Source organism: Aspergillus aculeatus, assembly GCF_001890905.1.
Source record: "Aspergillus aculeatus ATCC 16872 unplaced genomic scaffold ASPACscaffold_6, whole genome shotgun sequence".
Classification (NCBI taxonomy): domain Eukaryota; kingdom Fungi; phylum Ascomycota; class Eurotiomycetes; order Eurotiales; family Aspergillaceae; genus Aspergillus; species Aspergillus aculeatus.
The window spans coordinates 1,297,371-1,313,423 of record NW_017962981.1 but is presented as its reverse complement, the minus strand read 5'-3'; the positions used below and the strand labels follow the sequence as shown (position 1 = coordinate 1,313,423).

General features: G+C 53.5%; 5 protein-coding genes across 5 annotated transcripts; 2 read left to right on the top strand and 3 right to left on the bottom strand.

The window, feature by feature from the left end:
- Window positions 1-136: 136 nt before the first annotated feature.
- ASPACDRAFT_42507 (putative GARP complex subunit Vps53) lies at window positions 137-2,881 on the bottom strand (the record flags this gene model as incomplete). Its single annotated transcript, XM_020201111.1, has 3 exons — window positions 137-904; window positions 969-2,764; window positions 2,839-2,881. The coding sequence occupies 3 exons, from the start codon at window positions 2,879-2,881 to the stop codon at window positions 137-139; spliced, it is 2,607 nt and encodes an 868-aa protein (XP_020057347.1).
- Window positions 2,882-3,285: 404 nt separating this feature from the next.
- ASPACDRAFT_77853 (mRNA export factor mexA) lies at window positions 3,286-6,099 on the bottom strand. Its single transcript, XM_020205060.1, has 3 exons — window positions 5,428-6,099; window positions 3,678-5,234; window positions 3,286-3,622 (listed from the first exon to the last, which is right to left on the bottom strand). Exons 1-3 carry the CDS (start codon window positions 5,854-5,856, stop codon window positions 3,575-3,577), a joined length of 2,034 nt encoding a protein of 677 aa, XP_020057346.1. The 5' UTR covers window positions 5,857-6,099; the 3' UTR covers window positions 3,286-3,574.
- Window positions 6,100-6,456: 357 nt separating this feature from the next.
- On the top strand, window positions 6,457-8,557 carry ASPACDRAFT_1880436 (retrograde cargo receptor ERV46). The gene is made up of 4 exons (XM_020198201.1): window positions 6,457-6,623; window positions 6,702-7,027; window positions 7,112-7,292; window positions 7,357-8,557. Exons 2-4 carry the CDS (start codon window positions 6,835-6,837, stop codon window positions 8,297-8,299), a joined length of 1,317 nt encoding a protein of 438 aa, XP_020057345.1. The 5' UTR covers window positions 6,457-6,623; window positions 6,702-6,834; the 3' UTR covers window positions 8,300-8,557.
- Window positions 8,558-8,734: 177 nt separating this feature from the next.
- ASPACDRAFT_117676 (uncharacterized protein) lies at window positions 8,735-10,649 on the top strand. Its single transcript, XM_020196091.1, has 5 exons — window positions 8,735-9,152; window positions 9,260-9,567; window positions 9,657-9,952; window positions 10,041-10,215; window positions 10,288-10,649. The coding sequence occupies exons 1-5, from the start codon at window positions 8,815-8,817 to the stop codon at window positions 10,488-10,490; spliced, it is 1,320 nt and encodes a 439-aa protein (XP_020057344.1). The 5' UTR covers window positions 8,735-8,814; the 3' UTR covers window positions 10,491-10,649.
- Window positions 10,650-11,609: 960 nt separating this feature from the next.
- Window positions 11,610-15,344, bottom strand: ASPACDRAFT_59806 (PH domain protein; the record flags this gene model as incomplete). The annotated part of the gene is made up of 4 exons (XM_020203490.1): window positions 11,610-14,651; window positions 14,698-14,855; window positions 14,916-15,266; window positions 15,329-15,344. 4 exons carry the CDS (start codon window positions 15,342-15,344, stop codon window positions 11,610-11,612), a joined length of 3,567 nt encoding a protein of 1,188 aa, XP_020057343.1.
- Window positions 15,345-16,053: the final 709 nt, after the last annotated feature.

The following is a 16,053-nucleotide window of genomic DNA, read 5'->3' as shown; positions in this document are numbered from 1 at the left end:
CCGACCAACCACAAGAAGCAACCACCATGCTAAGTACGTAGGCACAACAGGCATTCCAAAAGGAAGTAAAAGAGATTATGTTCAAATGTACAGGAAGTACATCCCACCTACAACACACACCTAGAACAAAAGATTATCACCCGTCATCCCCACTTCGGCCAAACCTACCGCCAAATCCACCCAGATCACGGCGGAAGAACTTGCCGATATTCTTCAAATTTTCGTTCAGGTTCGCAGTGGCGCTGCTCTCCGCGCCAGGAATGCTCGGGGCCGAACCAGCGGGATTGGGCGTCGAGGAGGCCGAGGTGAGGATGGCTCCGCTGCCGCCACCACCCACACCGTATGTTGCGCCTGCGCTGCCTCCTCCGGGTATCGTGGTTGCCGAGGAGCCGCTCATGGGAGTTCCGAAGCGGTCGACGCCGTCCTTGGCGGCCGAGATGAGGGCGGAGCCGAGCAGGGATGCGTCGAAGCGGGTGGGGAGGTTCGTGGCGCCGATGGACGCGGCGGCCGAGCCGAGTCCCAGGCCCTGGGAGACCGAGGTGGAGGTGGGCGCGGTGGTGGATTGCAGGGCGGTTAGCATGGGGTTACTCTGCTGGAGGTTGGAGGCGTAGCGATCGGATGCGCGGTGGATCTGGAAGAGTTCCAGGAGGTGGTTCTGTTCCTGGCGGCTGCGGATGCCCTTCATGTCAAGGATCTTGCGGAAGTTGGTGTTGTTCTGGTCGGCGATGTGGACGAGGTACGCCTGCACGAGGGCCTCGGGGGGCGAAGGGTGCACCTGCAGGGTCTTGAGGAGGGCCTCAATCTTAGCGAAACTGCTGTTGACGCGCTTGACGAAGCCGGCGGGGGCGGGATTTGGGAGAAGTGATGAAAGACCGGCTTTGAGGGCGTAGGCATCGAGGAGCATCTAGACACAGGTGATTAGTTTAGGAGAGGCAGCGGGACGTAAACGGTGATCGAGAATAGTTTACCTGCTCCGCTCCAGTCTCTGCAATAGGCTTGGACTGGAAAATGTTGGTGGTGAAAAGGGTTGAGATCAGCTCTACAGTGTGGTCTGCAAAGGCCCGCGCGTATTGCTGTTTGTGTAGCAGCTGTAGAGTTTCCGAGCACTTGGTCTGAGTCTTCGACAAGAGTTCGCCCACGTAGGAGCTCTGGTCGCTGACATTTTCCAATCGACTCCAGGGTATATTGCGCATTTCGCGCCAACAAGGTTCCAAGTCGATTTCAACCCTCCGTACAAGACCTCGAACGGTTGCAGACGCGATACCCATGAATGTGTCCGCCTGGCTCTGCAGGTCCACGGACTGTTTCAGGTTCTTATCCAGCCTCCCCTTAATCTTCTCCTCTAACTGGTTACAGGTCGTGTAGCAGTAATCGGCAGTGTTGAGAACCAGGATGAGATCCTCGAGGTTGGGTACCTTCGATGGTGTGTGGCCACTGGGACGTTCACTGATATAGTAGAGAAGTACCTGTTGTGCGTATTGGTCCAGGTACTTGGCAAAGACCTTTGCCAGGTCTGCAAGGCTTCCGCCGGTGGACAGTTTCGCACATTGCTGTAAAGCATGTCGGTAAAAGTTGAACAGATCCGTTGAGGAGGATATCACTATGTGCGAGTCGAACTCTTCGTCCGGCGGCTTAATCGGCTGCTGCCGGTACTTTGGTATCAGCGCAGCCAGTTGCTTATCCTGAGCCTCGACCCAGACGCTGAGATAGGGCTCAAAAGCCTCCGATATAGCCTGGCCAAAGACCGGCGCCTCGCTCGAGGCGAAGGTATCAGTAGAGGGACGAGCGGGGCTCACAAAGCGTCGCTCAAGCGAATGTTCGAAATCCAAGGTTTCTTGCAAACACGACAGGAGCAGATTGACGTCGATCGATTGCCCATTGCGCACCGAGCGCGAGAGAATCCCCTTGAAGTCGTCCCTCGTTCCTTCACAGAAAATATTGGTGAGGGTCTCATTAACCTTCCAAGACGCGGGGAAGATGGGCGCGTATTCCTCATCATAAATCTTCAAAATACGTCTGAACCACGCATACCGCCGCGATATGTTGTCCAGAGATCCTGCCTCCTCATTATTTCTGAACACCTGGCGGTACTCCCGTAATTGGAAATTGCAGTACCAGGTCACGAGCCTAGATTTGGCGTGTTCGCCCAGCGCATCCATGACCGAGCAACCCTCCGAGAGTGTCGACCTGCGCAACCCAACCTCCCCCTTGGCGAACGCCAGCTCGAAATCCTCACAAACTTGTTCCAGGAGCTCCTTTTGTATATCTGCCACGTTCTTGCTGAGAAGAGCGATCTGATCGATCGACCGGTACGACTTGAAATGCGCCATGAGCTGAATGACCGCCTGCAGCAGCTGGGCGCAGTCCCGGTATTGCCTGGTCCGACTGAGGGCACGAAGCTGATCGTAGGCCGTTGTCAGCATCTGAAGCCGCTTCAGGGCTGTCATGGATAGTGTGAGGTTCTTCTTCGCGTTGTCCAATTGTTTGATATCCGCCGTCATCTCCGTGATCGCGAGCTCGGTCTTGGAAGCGCGGTCGCGCACATCGTCGATCTTCTTGAACAATTCGGTCAGGTCCGCTTTGGCGGCCTGGATGCGCTCAACACTTTCCGCATTCGAGGTGACCTGGTCCTCGACCAGGGCGCTGATATCGTCGTCGAGCTCATCTTCGTATGCGGAAAGGGACTGGGACACTTGTGACACGGCGGACAGCGTGGAAGGATGGGAGAAGATTGAGTTAAGATGATCGATAGGATCGTAATCCGCTAGTGCAACAGATTGATCAGTGATTGTGCTTCGTAGGACGCAGGACTGAGAGTTGTCAGCCAAGCCCGCTCACCTGCATCTAAGGGGTCGATATCGGCCGCTCCATTGGAGGGCATTGAGGCGGTGGTAGTGGTAGTAGTGGTGAACATTCCATCAGCTCTTCAACATAGACACCAGACACATGCTGCAATACCAGCTTGAGGGCAGTCGCCAATTGAACATGCACACATCCAAGGAAGTACAGGGGAGAGGAAGAACAAAGAGAGCTAGTTAGTTGTTATGGAGTAGGATGGGTTGATCAGCTCCAAACGATTGGGGGGGAAGCGGGAGGCGGGGAGTTGGTTCGGAGAAGCTCACAAAGCGCGGGCGGGAGTCCGGCAAAGCTGTCCAGCACTCCGGGCTTAACACCATGGAACTTGTTGATATTCTTGTATTGTTACTCCAACGATCTACAATCTTTATTGAAGCTTTCATTTTCTTCGCATACAGCGATTGACAATTGAAAAGTGTGTGGATGGTAATGAATCTGCCTAGGGGGTATTGTTCTCCAGGCCCCAGGCTCTTTGTTTATGGACATAATATTCGTAGTCTTGGTTGATACATAACAGGATAAGATGAAAATAAAAACTAGATTCAGTATTTGAGTCTTCAGCCCGATTGCCATTCGCCCGAGCCATGCAATAAGAAGCAGCAAAACAGACCAGGTCAAAGTAAGACAAAATTGTAACTCCAAGCAAACACCATTGGGATCTAGCAAAGTGTGATGTGAACCCGCCGTTCTGTCGATGACGAGCGGCGATGTCGAGTGTTTAAACTGTTCCGGCTAGGAAGGCTTCAGGGGGCAACGTTCCCTGTTCCTGTAGATCGATTAGTATGGATATCTTTTGCAAACAGTCTTCTGTTTGGTCTTACCTTGAGCTTGGCAAAGTCCTGCAAAGCTTTGTCCAAGTCCCAGCCATTTCCGCTGATAGCCAACTCGGAGTACTGCAAGGTCATTCCAGTCTGGCTCATGACCTGAATTACGAGTTGCTCTTGCTGCACTTGAGTCTCACTCTTTCCGGGGGCAGGCATGCCATACCCATCCGGGGTGGCCGGTGGTCCCACCACCTGCTGAGGAACAGCTGCCTGATCGATAGACTGCTGGGGAGTTGCCTGTTGAGCCGCCGGTTGAGCGGCTCCCTCGGTTTCTGGAGCCCATGCTTCGTTACCGCCGTACGCGCGACAACATAGGATGTCGTTGATGACTCTCACTCCACCCGCGCCACCGCCAGGGCCTAATACGAAAGTTCTGTCAAAGCTCCGCGTGTCGATCTTGGAGCCCTTGCCGATTTCGTCGTATTTACCGTGAACTGTGATCAAGAGGCCGCCAACACCAGTGGGACTCTGGCCGGTCGGATCAGCCAGTCCTGGGATCGGATAACACTCAATCAGCCAATCCTGAGGATGCGCCGCGATATCCGGATGTCTTGTAGCAGGAAGGCTGTTCCATAGCTTGCGGATTTTCTCCGCACCGTTATGCGATCGAGACATTCTTGCGGTCAAGTGCGTGATTCTGAGCAGGTTCCTGCTATTCTTGATGTACGCGTCCCAGGCTGCAACATCAGCTTGCTGGGCTCTGGGAGCGGCGGTGTTGATGTTAAGAGTGAATGTGGATTCGTTGTCGTATACGCTATCGAGCAAACCGTTCCGGTCATTGTCGTAGCCCGAGAAGAAAGCTCTAATGAAGTTCTCGGCAATGCAGCCCTCGTCCCGGAAATACGGTGCCTGGACAGGAATCGGGGATTTCTTCAGTGCGGCCAATTCTTCTGCGGTCCGAACTTCGATACCATTGAGGACTCGGAGTTTGAGATACCACTTGAGCATGGTGTCCTTAAACGTAGGGTCGGCACTGAAAGGGGTGTTGGAGAGGTCCAGGAGCTCGAGATTTTCGAATTTGTGGCGCCATACCAGCAAGGACTGTGCGTCCTTGAAGTCGTTGTGCGAAAGGTCGAGGTTTTTCAAGTCTGGGAAGGCTTGCGCCAAGGTGGTGACCATCTTAAGATTCTCAAGCTTGTTGGCCCTCAGACTGACACTCTCGACCGCCTGGCGACGCGCGGCGGGGCTGTCGAACACCAGGCTGAGATTCAGCTCCCAAACTTTCATCAGCGCAGGAAAAAACTTGGATTCAGTTGATGTGCTTTGGAAAATCCCCATGGCGATGAGATCCGGATCGTTGTGTAGATCCGAGAGATCAAGGAGCTTGTTTTCTCGGTTAAACCGTTTGGCGAGGAAAGCAGTCATCTTAGCCTTCGTGTCGGCGGCCGTGGGCGTGCTACCATTCACAGGTAGCATCGACTGGTCTATCCCAGCTTCATCATATTTTTCAATTTCCAAAATTTTGCCTGCAAAGTTAAAGCCGTTAAGCTGAAGCATTCTGTTTAACAGCTCCGGCTTGATAGACACGATGATCGCGTCGCCTTCGAGCCGCGACTAGTGAACGTTAGTAAGGCGCAAGAGACCTCCCATGATCGCGATCATCCCAAGGAATAAATGCCAAATGAGCGGAAGCAAGTGTCGACCGTCGTTCTGGAGGTACCATCACTGAGAACGAGAGCACATCGGAGAGGACGACGCTGGTGATAACTCATATGTCGATGATCGCAAGTTCTGGTGTTGCACATACCTTAGTGATCCTTGCGCGTGCGCTAGCTCTCGCGTCGGGTGGGCTGAGTTTCTTCTCGAGGAAGGCGATTAGGCTTTCTTGGCCGCCGTCGGGATTCGATCTGGCCTTGCTCCCCTTCCAGTTGTTGACCCTGACCTGTTCCAGATTACTGGCCCGGCCACCTTGCCGGATATTTGCTTGTTGCGATTCCGAGTTGCTGGAAATAGCCTTCTGAATGGCATCGATAGCTCGGGTGGATGTCTGAGACCGTGTTCCAGAAGAAGCGCCGGATCGAACAGAGTCCCCACGACCTCTCTTCGCACGGGCCTGAGACGTATTTCCATCCATGACCAGATCACCTTCCCGATCGACCTTTTTCGCAGCACCCCGCTTGCGGATGCCCCCGCGATCCGAAGCGCTGGGACGGCCTCGAGCCTTTCCGTTCTTCATAGTGGGCAACAAAGAGAAAATTCGTAATATGGATGGTGTTCGTCGACAAGATTGTGTGTTGGAAGGAGACGAAATCGGGCGTCGACGATGCGCGAGAGGCTTTTGTAGGCAGATGGAGCGCTGCGCGCTTTGTCGTCCAGAATCAGGCAAACGGCATTCAAAAAAAGATGTTGAAAGAAGTCGCCTGCGAGGTCGAGTGGGATGAGATGAAAGAAAGATTCTTTGAATCGGTGTCCTAAATTTGGGGAACCTCTGGTGCGTTTGAGAGAGTACCACCAACCAACCTCAGAGTGGAGGTCTGAAGGAGGGGAATAATGGAACAATGAAAAGGCAGAAGCTAGTTTAGAGACAAGCCAAAAGAGTCAGCAGAAAAAGTGACGTGCACCCGGCGATGCGCATCACGTGAGCGGACAGCAGACCGCCCTGCAACTGATAGCTACCACGTGACCCGCTATCAGGCACTGTATCCAAGAATGTCCAATCAGAGTCTGTAGTCTGTCCTTTGGCACTGTTGGTAATACCTTCGTATTGATGCATGCACGTCGGTAGATAACCGTACCAGGCTAATCTATAAGGAGTAAAATTGCAACAATACCCCCCGTACTCGGTATTGGCCTGATACCCGCACCGTTAAGTCCAGTCAGTAGTTCTCCGCTTCAGCTTAACAGGACAGCTTGTTCCATTGAAGTCGCACGCCAGTCGTCACTCCCAGGAGAGGATTTGCTTTGTGCTGGAAACTTACTGTCCTACCCACCTCACTCATTCACGTACGTCCCCTGATCTGTTTTCCAGATATTCTGTCCCATTGAGCAACCTCAACCCAGTTGGCTAACATTCAACTTCAGTCATTATCTACCAGACGCCGCCCCTGCCTTGATCGCGGGCACTAAATAGCTGATCTCCGGTCCATAACGAAGACCGCGCACCCTTCCACATATCCGACGACCCTCTTCGCATGGTCGTCAATCTGTTAGAGAGATGCCGGCCAAATCACGATTTACAAGGTTAGATGCGTTCGCCAAAACGGTCGAAGATGCGCGCGTTCGAACCACGTCTGGAGGAGTTATCACCATAGCATCGTTGCTGGTTATATTCTGGCTTGTATGGGGAGAATGGGTGGACTACAGGCGCGTAGTGGTTCTGCCCGAGTTGGTGGTCGATAAGTCAAGAGGTATGACAAAATACTCTTCTCTTCTGCGTGAGATTGCATGAGAAATGAAGCAAGACTGACTGAACGACCTCTGGCGCGAAACAGGCGAGAAGATGGAGATTCATCTGAACATGACCTTCCCCCGACTCCCTTGCGAAATGTTGACCCTCGACGTTATGGATGTGTCAGGCGAGCAACAGACGGGCGTGGCTCATGGTATCAACAAGGTGCGCTTGACTTCAGAGGCTGAAGGAGGTCGCGTGATTGATGTGAAAGCTCTGGAGCTGTAAGCTTGGAATCCCCTTGTTCTTCCTTGCTGGCTATCGCTGACCGTGCTGCTTCCAATCTAGTCATTCTTCGAAAGAGACCGCTAAGCACCTGGACCCCGATTACTGCGGCGAATGTGGTGGCGCACCCGCACCTGCCGGTGCCATCAAGGCTGGCTGCTGCAACACCTGCGAAGAGGTCCGCGAAGCTTATGCCCAAAAGCAATGGGCCTTCGGCAAGGGAGAGAACATTGAACAGTGTGATCTTGAGGGGTATGCGGAGCGTATCGATGCGCAGCGCCGGGAAGGCTGCCGCCTCGAGGGTGTCCTCCGCGTCAACAAGGTGATCGGTAACTTCCACATCGCGCCTGGGCGCAGTTTCACCAGTGGCAATCTCCATGTGCACGACCTCGCCACGTTCTTCGAGCCTAACCTGGCCGAGAACGAGAAACACACCATGACCCACGAGATCCACCAGCTACGATTCGGACCCCAGCTGCCTGACGAGCTGTCCGATCGCTGGCAATGGACCGATCATCACCACACCAACCCCCTGGACAACACGAAACAGGAGACTAGTGAACCTGGCTACAACTTCATGTACTTTGTCAAGGTGGTCTCGACTTCGTACCTTCCCTTGGGCTGGGATCCGCTATTCTCGTCCTCCATCCACAGCGCCTATGACAAGGCCCCTCTCGGAGCTCATGGAATTGCCTACGGAGCCGAGGGAAGCATCGAGACCCACCAGTACTCGGTGACCTCTCACAAGCGATCCCTGCGGGGCGGCGACGCCTCCGACGAAGGCCACAAGGAGCGACTCCATGCCGCCAACGGTATCCCCGGCGTCTTCTTCAACTATGACATATCCCCGATGAAGGTCATCAACCGCGAAGCTCGCCCTAAGACCTTCACCGGATTCTTGACTGGAGTCTGCGCGATTGTCGGTGGTACTCTGACAGTGGCCGCTGCCATTGATCGTGGGCTGTATGAGGGCGTCAACAAGATGAAGAAGCTTCATTCGCATTGAGATTGTGCTCTGCTTCTATGTTCAGCAGACCACGGGAGACATACACAATAAAAAATTTAGAAAAAGAACAAAAGATAAGAGAAGTACTTCGAAAATCCAAGGGAAAACAGACAGCTGCGCAGGAGCATCAGCAAGGCAGGGCACTCAGGCAGTCCAGGCGTTTTAGGTCCATACACCATGGTACACATACTATCATATCCATTGGAAGTTTGAATTAGCATATTTCTCAAGATGAAATCAATTGAGTATTTTGGGGTATAATCTGTTTCTATCCAGAAGATAGGGCAGAGATCCAGTGGCGAATACCGGGCCCTGGAATCTGGACTCCCAGCAAGCATGGATGACCAAACCCGGGGGGTGCGGCCACCACCGCTTATGACGTTATAGTAACTACACTCACAAGTAGAAGCAGGAAACTTCCCCCTCTCGGCGCACGCGACCGATTCCATTCCTCGAGGCCTTCTTTTTTGTTTCTTTTAACTGTAAAGTATGATGTTCCACGATTCCATGAGACCATGTTCACGATCTGCCGCAAACCTAGATTATTGATCCGTCCACTCGAGCGCATCCTACCGTCTCCCCGCCACCATGCCTTAATAACATCCGCGGGGTTGCGCTATACTCCCATTCGAACTCAGACGACAACCACGCCGCTCCCTCCACATCAATTCCCTACATCGGGCTTCGCAAAGCTTGATCCGTCGGAGCCACTGGAAGAAGAGCAGCTCCCCTACTATGAACCGAAACACTTCTACCCTGTCCACCTTGGCGAAGTCTTCGCGACCCGATACCAGGTCGTCGCTAAGCTCGGATACGGCACCTCGTCGACCGTTTGGCTTTGTCGAGATCTTTTGTACGTTTTCACCCGTTGGAGCCATGATACATGCAACTTCAAAAGAGTCGCAAAGCGAGATGATTCGCACACGAAACAAACGGAAGGAAACTGAACTCAGCCCTCAGGACCCATGGATACCGCACCCTCAAGGTATGCGCGCAGGGCCACGATCCCGCGCACGAAGTCGCCGTCTCCGAGCACCTCCGAAACACCCCGGACCATGCAGGAAAGGCTCTCGTGCGGCTGGTGCTGAAATCCTTCGTGGTCTCCGGACCCCACGGGAAGCACCGGTGCCTGGTGTACAAGGCCTGCGGGATGAACATGACCAAGTACATGAATGGGTGCACCCTGCCCACGGAACTGGGGCAACGGAGTCTCCAACTGACCCTGATCGCGCTGTCGTTTCTCCACGCGAATCAGACCGTTCACACCGGTAACAGCATTGTCGCTCCTCAATTTCTTGATCCTCTCATCTGAATCAAGAGACCCTTCGCTGACCAGCAAACACCGACCAAACAACAGACATATCCCCCAACAACATCCTCCAAAAGATCGATGACAGCGCCATACTATCCGCCATCGAAGAGGACGAGATGACGCAACCAATCGCCCGGAAAGTCCTGGACGACCGGACCATCTACCGCTCTCGATCCATGCCCGCCTGCGAAGGGCTACCGGTTCTCTCGGACCTCGGGGAGGCGCGGTTCGGCCACGAGAGATATCAGGGCGATATCATGCCGGGGATCTACCGCGCGCCAGAGGTCATTATGGGGATGGAGTGGGACTGCAAGGTGGATGTCTGGTCCATTGGTGTGATGGTGAGTTGTGGTTTCAGCCCCCAAAGAATCCCTTAGCCCTCGATCTACTTGTACTGTACCCCCACGCTGATCCGATCCGAGTGAATAGGCATGGGATTTCATGCAAGACGAGCATCTATTCTCCGGAAAAACCCACGGGGTCCTGTGCAACGAGCAGCATCTCGCCGAGCTGGTCTCGCTGATGGGGCCTCCCCCGCCAGAATTTGTCCAGAGGTGTAGTAGTAGCAGAAGCAGCAAGTGTGCCAGATTCTTCGATGAACGAGGTATGACCTATCCCCAAAACTACCCCTGCTACGCGGTTCGAACTCGCTGATACCAACTTATCGGCAATGTAGGAAACTGGAAGGGCTCCATCCGCATCCCCCGCCAGTCCCTGGACCGACGAATCCAGCACTTCCAGGGCGCCGACAAGACAATCTTCCTGAACTTCCTCCGGCGCATCTTCCGGTGGTTGCCGGAGGAGCGACCCTCCGCTGAGGAGCTGGCTCACGACGAGTTTCTGATGCAGCCGATCCTGGCGGCAAGGAAACAGAAGTAGTAGTTCTTCGGGGCAGATTTCAAATCATGTCGTGTCATCAGATAGACTAATTCATTTGAGCGTTTCTGCATAGTCTCTATACCGTGATATGATGGCGACCAATAGACAATGCCGAACGCCTCTGCATTCTTCCTCCACAGCACTTCGTAAAGAGTAATCAAGTCGGGGGGTTTGGAATTGATCGACACTCACAACAGATCAGAGTAAACTCCGTTGCCTCCTCCTGCAATTTGCAAGTGTGCTTGCGCCAGCTTGTTGCTTACTGAAATTTACGTCTTATACTTTCTTATGTGCCTTTCGAGAGGTTCCTATCTTGATCTTCCCACACCGCTGCTCCCACATCTGCTTCTCATATGAAATGACGGTGGTTGAGTACAACTTAGGGCTATGGCTAACACGTTCCTATACTTCCAGGAGAGAGAAGGGTGGAGGTGGTGGCCGGATTTGTTTTTCATTTTCTGCGAATGAATTAGCTCGAAGACCAAGCAGGATTAAGGACTGCCAATAGCAAGTGGGCGACTACAGGGTACCCGGGAATGAGTAGGGTAAATGCCTAGTGATGAAGCGGCTTCGTAGAAGCGAGATATGTAACGATTTTCTGCAACTTGACTAGCACATCAACCCTTCGAGCACGATTACTTTGCGTCGTGCAGAAAGCATCTTGTGAAGTGCACTGCAGAGCAATGGGTTTATCCGACTGTTAACCGTGGAGCAACTCGCAGGACGGGAAAAAAAAAAGTTCCTGCCCTCATGGGATATCAAAGCACCTTCTAGAAAACAAAGCTGCGTGAGTTGAACGCCAGCAACATCGAGAAAAAAGAAAACATAATCCCCCAGATAATAACGCCGAGTGATGCTAAGAACGAAACGCTACCAACCCACAAAAAAAAAGCAAAACAGCAATCGACCAACCGGAGTCTTCGAGTTCTAGCTCTCTAATATGCATCGAGACCTTCAGAAAGGAAAACAAAACGAAACAACACAAAAAGAGATAAGGCAAAAAGAGATAGCAACTAGAGATCGGCATTATCAGATCTCAAGCGAGAACGAAGCGAGCAAAATGAGTACAAGATGGTGAGTCGGCACAAAGCAACGCCCAATCCGCGCGCAAATGTTCCCCTAGTAATGGCTGGCGTTGGCATTACTGAAATAACCAGTTGGCTGGCCGGGAGATTGAGTGTGATGATGCGCTGGGGGCGTCCGTGACTTTTGCGCAGCGAAGTATTGCCCGTACCACGACTGGCGCCGCGGCTCTTCTGGATAGTAAGGCTGGTTGAGAGCATCCCAGGTCCGACTGGCTGCAGGAAGGTTATACACGCTGTAGTGGTTATCTTGGCCATATGGCTGAGTCTGGGGCTGTGCGGGCATCGGCTGCTGCTGCTGTTGTTGTTGTTGCCAGTGCTGCTGACGCTGTGCGATGGCGTGCTGCACCATCTGGTTGGAAACCCCTTCGCGGATGCTCTTCTTCTCGCGCTCTCGAGCATCAATGGCCCCAACCAGACCCATGGGATTAACAGGAGTCACTTGAGGCTTGTGCCCGCCGGAGAAATCAAGCAGCGGAGCGCCGGTCATACGAGAGACATGCTCCTGCTCGCGGGCCGACAAATGCGACGAGAGTTCATCGTAGTTCATGACAGTACTAGCGCCACGAGAGTGAGGACGCGCCGGGCCCTCTCTGTGGCCAGACGGGTGCGGTTGTTGCCTGGAGCCGCTCGTCCATTCTCCAGAAAGGGGCCGAGGGAGAGCTGGTGCTAATTTTACCGTTGCTGATGAAGATAGAGTCCGGTGATGGACATGAGCAGGCGGGCTGGGAGCTGACCGTTGTTGCACAAATTGCTCTGGTGTGAGTCGGCCAGGAGTGGTTGGTCGCGGAGCAGCCATGCCCGGCTGCCACATCATGCTGGGTGACCGAGAATGCGAGCGCTCCATGTGGTGCGGGGGAGCTTGTTTTTCTGTTACATTTGATGCGCTCCTCTCGTGACCCAATTTTTTATAGGTCTCCGAGGTAGTAGGCCGTGCGGTGGTAGGCATCAAAGTCATTGTCGGGCCAAAGTCGATAGTGGGAATGTCAGGATTGGGCTCTGCCGACTGTTCAAGAGCGTAATGCGCGTCGCCAATGACATAATCCTTCTTGTCAGGCACCGTGCCTACCGTCTTCATGACTCCCATCCTAGGTCGAGGGATCGACTTGACCGAGCGCTTGCTGTAGACAGACCCTTTTGTACTAGCATAATCAGGGGACGCAGCCGACTCATCGTCGTAAATGCTTCCCTCGTCTTGGCGGTTCCCTGGTTCTCGCGATGTGAATGATAGCTGGCGGCTACCAACCCAGTTGAGGGCCTCTTCATTAACAGTGTGACGAAGATCATCAAAGCTGGGCTCCCCCGTCATGCTCGAAGAATCTGGCTCCCCAGCGTACTGCTGAGGTACGGGCTTCCTCTTGACAGCCTTTGTAGTATCTAGGCGCAGACCACGTGCCTTAGGTATAGCCAGTGGTGGCCCGAAGGCACGAGAGCGAGGCCCAACAGGCGGGGCAGGTTGTGGATTGCTGCTCCTAATTGCCTCCGGGTTCACCCAGTCTGCATAGTGCTCGATAGATACACTGCCTGGGGTTATTGGACTGGGCTCGTTCGAGTCTGTCGTCGTCGCTCGGTTTTCTGCCGGCACATCAGGACCAAGACGACTTAAACCCCCGGAAGCCGCCACAAGCTGTGTAAGAGTGGCGTCCGACATCCTGTTATTGACTTTCCTTAAGTCGGACGACGGCCTAGGCCGGGTAGGGGGAACCTCTCCCGGTCCGTGAGTGAAAGCAGGCGGTTGGGCTACCGGCGAAGGAGGCGACACAGGGCGGAACTGTTGACCAACAGCTTCGGCCGCAGGATCTGCATGAGGGTTTGGCTCACCCTCCACACTGCTACGGTCACTATCGCGGGCTCGTTCTCCGTTTGGCGGATGTTCGTGAGATGATGATGGCGGGGAGCTGTCGCTAAGAGAAACAGGAACCTGGGCCTGAGAGGCAAGCCCAGCGAAATCAGAAGCACCACGCGCGTGATGTACTGGGGAGATAGGATCACTTTCAGGCCCTGCGCGAACGATAGCATCAGTAGACTGGTTGTAGCCTGGTCGATTCTCGGGGGGAGTCATATTGCGCTGATTGGGTCCAGCGCGAACATTGCCGCCTTGACGGCTTGGAAGACTGGACCGAAAGCGTGGCTTGCTTCCAGAAACACTACTAGTCCGGCTTCCAGCTGTTGCCATGCGCCGTGAAGTAGCCTCCTTGAGCTGCCTCCTCCATTCCGCTTCGCTCCAATTCTGGCTTCCAGGTGTCTGCATGAGACTGGAGATATCTAGAATATCCAAGTAACCATAACGTCGCCGGTTAGGAAATGCGAACATGATACTTTTAATGTGATTGGTGGCGGCGAGCAGCCGAGTCGGCCTTCCATAGAGGTTGAACGTGTCAAAGGTTGGTATCAGAAAGCGGAGCATCATTTCGAAGCCCGAAACAGCTGGGTGGACTTCAGGCATGACGAAGACGAACCCTTCGGAGGTGGATTCCGGTTGTGAATGGACTGTGATTCTCCCTTCTATTTTGACTAAAGTCGACTGGTCAATCAACGGCTTCGACTGTGGGTATATCGCGTAAGCAGCGTAAGCGTCGGTGATAGTAGCAATCGGCGTCGCTTTCTTGGTTTTCTTCGTTTCATAAAACTTGATATGGCCTGTGACTAGTCGAGGGGCGCGGTCATATGCCGACTTCTTGATCGACTTCTGCGCTTTTTGAAACTCCTTCTCATTTGGGGGAGTAACGACGAACCAACATCGCTTCCATGGCGTTCCCGCGCCAAATCTCACACGAGCCCAGTCTTCATGTTTGAATCGGTTGCGCTCGAGAATATGTTTGACATTGTTCAGACTCTTTCCTTTGCCAGCAATGATCGAGCCAGTATACGCCTCGTACAATGAGGTGTGCTCGAACAAAGCCAAGCGTATGGCTGCAGTCCATTGCGTCAAAGAATGGAAAGAATTGAAGTGGAGGAGATATCGATTCTGGCCCGCGGAGCATATGCTCAGTATGTTCTTCAATGACTGTACCTCCTGGTTTCGAGTTGGTAGTGTTTCGAGCTTGATGAGTGGATGCCAGTCAGTATCGGGGCTAGACTAGTGCCGGTCCGGAACGCCAAGAGGGGGTTTATGCAGATCCTACCATCTTGATCGAAGCATCCGCCAAGTTGATGAATGTTGGGCGAACGTCACCTTCCTCTCCCGCCTCGTCCAGCGCTGCGGCATCCCAAAGAGAAAGAGCAGTCCCGACGAGTTGCGCATAACATTCGACCCATTGTCGGTCGGAACACGGCCGGCCGTCTGCAATTCCCATCGATTAGTCCCAACTCAAACCTTAATGAGCTGCAGCGAGACACATACGAGTATCCAAGTCATTTAACTTCAAGAAATAACCTTCGTGATATAGTTTGTTGGCATGGCTGTTGAGATGGCCGAATATAGGCTGAAGTTCTGGCGGTGTGTCTTGCGAAAACTCCACCAGAGGGGGATTGTGCGAAAAATAGGTCGAGTCGGGTCGTGACGAGATTCGTCGTTCCGCGTTCGATGTCCCACTAATCGGCGACGCATCAACAGGTGAAGTGGTATCTGGCGTCGGAGGATCATTCCTAAACGGGGGGTTGTTCAAAGTGACTGAAGCCGACGCGGTCCGATGGTGTTGGCTGGGGTTATCTTTGCGAGAGGAGCCGCCGAAAACCGACATCAACGATAACACTGGGGAGAGAATCTGGTGTCAGTATAGCGCTTTCCAAAGCAAGTGAGAACGAACTCCCTACCTCGCGAGCGACCCATGATGCCCAGAATCGGAACTAAAATAGTAACAATAAGTTGAGGGAGAAACCAGTTTTAGGCCCACGGTATAATGTTGCTGAGACCCGGCAGACGCAGCAGCTCGCGCGAATGATGAAGCCCACTGGCGATGCGATGGAACGAAGGTGGAAACGAGAAGTGTAAAGTATCGGGGAGGGGAAATGCCAATTGAGACCAGCTCCTTCGCAGCGAAAGACAGCGACGAGGTGTGTCGGGGCCTGCCAAGACTAGGAACGGCGGAAGTCTGGTTCCATGAAGTTACCGGTAGTGAGTGTTGGAGGCGAAAAGAGCGGAGAGGCAAGTAATAGTTAGCGAGGAGATGCGTAGTCAGCGCACAAGCGCCTGTGACGAGGCCACTTGACGTCCAAAGTCCGTCCGGCGAGTCAGCGGATCGGGCAGAAGAAGGGATCGCGCGGGATGTAGTTTGTTTGAGTTTGATGTTTGTGAGCGAAACGGAGGGAATGCGAATGGAGCGAGCGGGAAGGAGGAGGTGGTGGAGGTGGAGGAGAGAGAAGAGAGATAAGGTGAATAGAGAGGTCGCAAAGCGAATGGAGAACAGAAGGTAGGGTAGTTGATTGAAAAAGAAAAGCGAAAGATGAAGACCAGAAAGAGAGAGAGGAGGTACAAGAGAGAGGGGGGGGAGCAGACGAAGATGATACTTTGCCCAGTGGGTCTGGAGGTTTGTTCACTG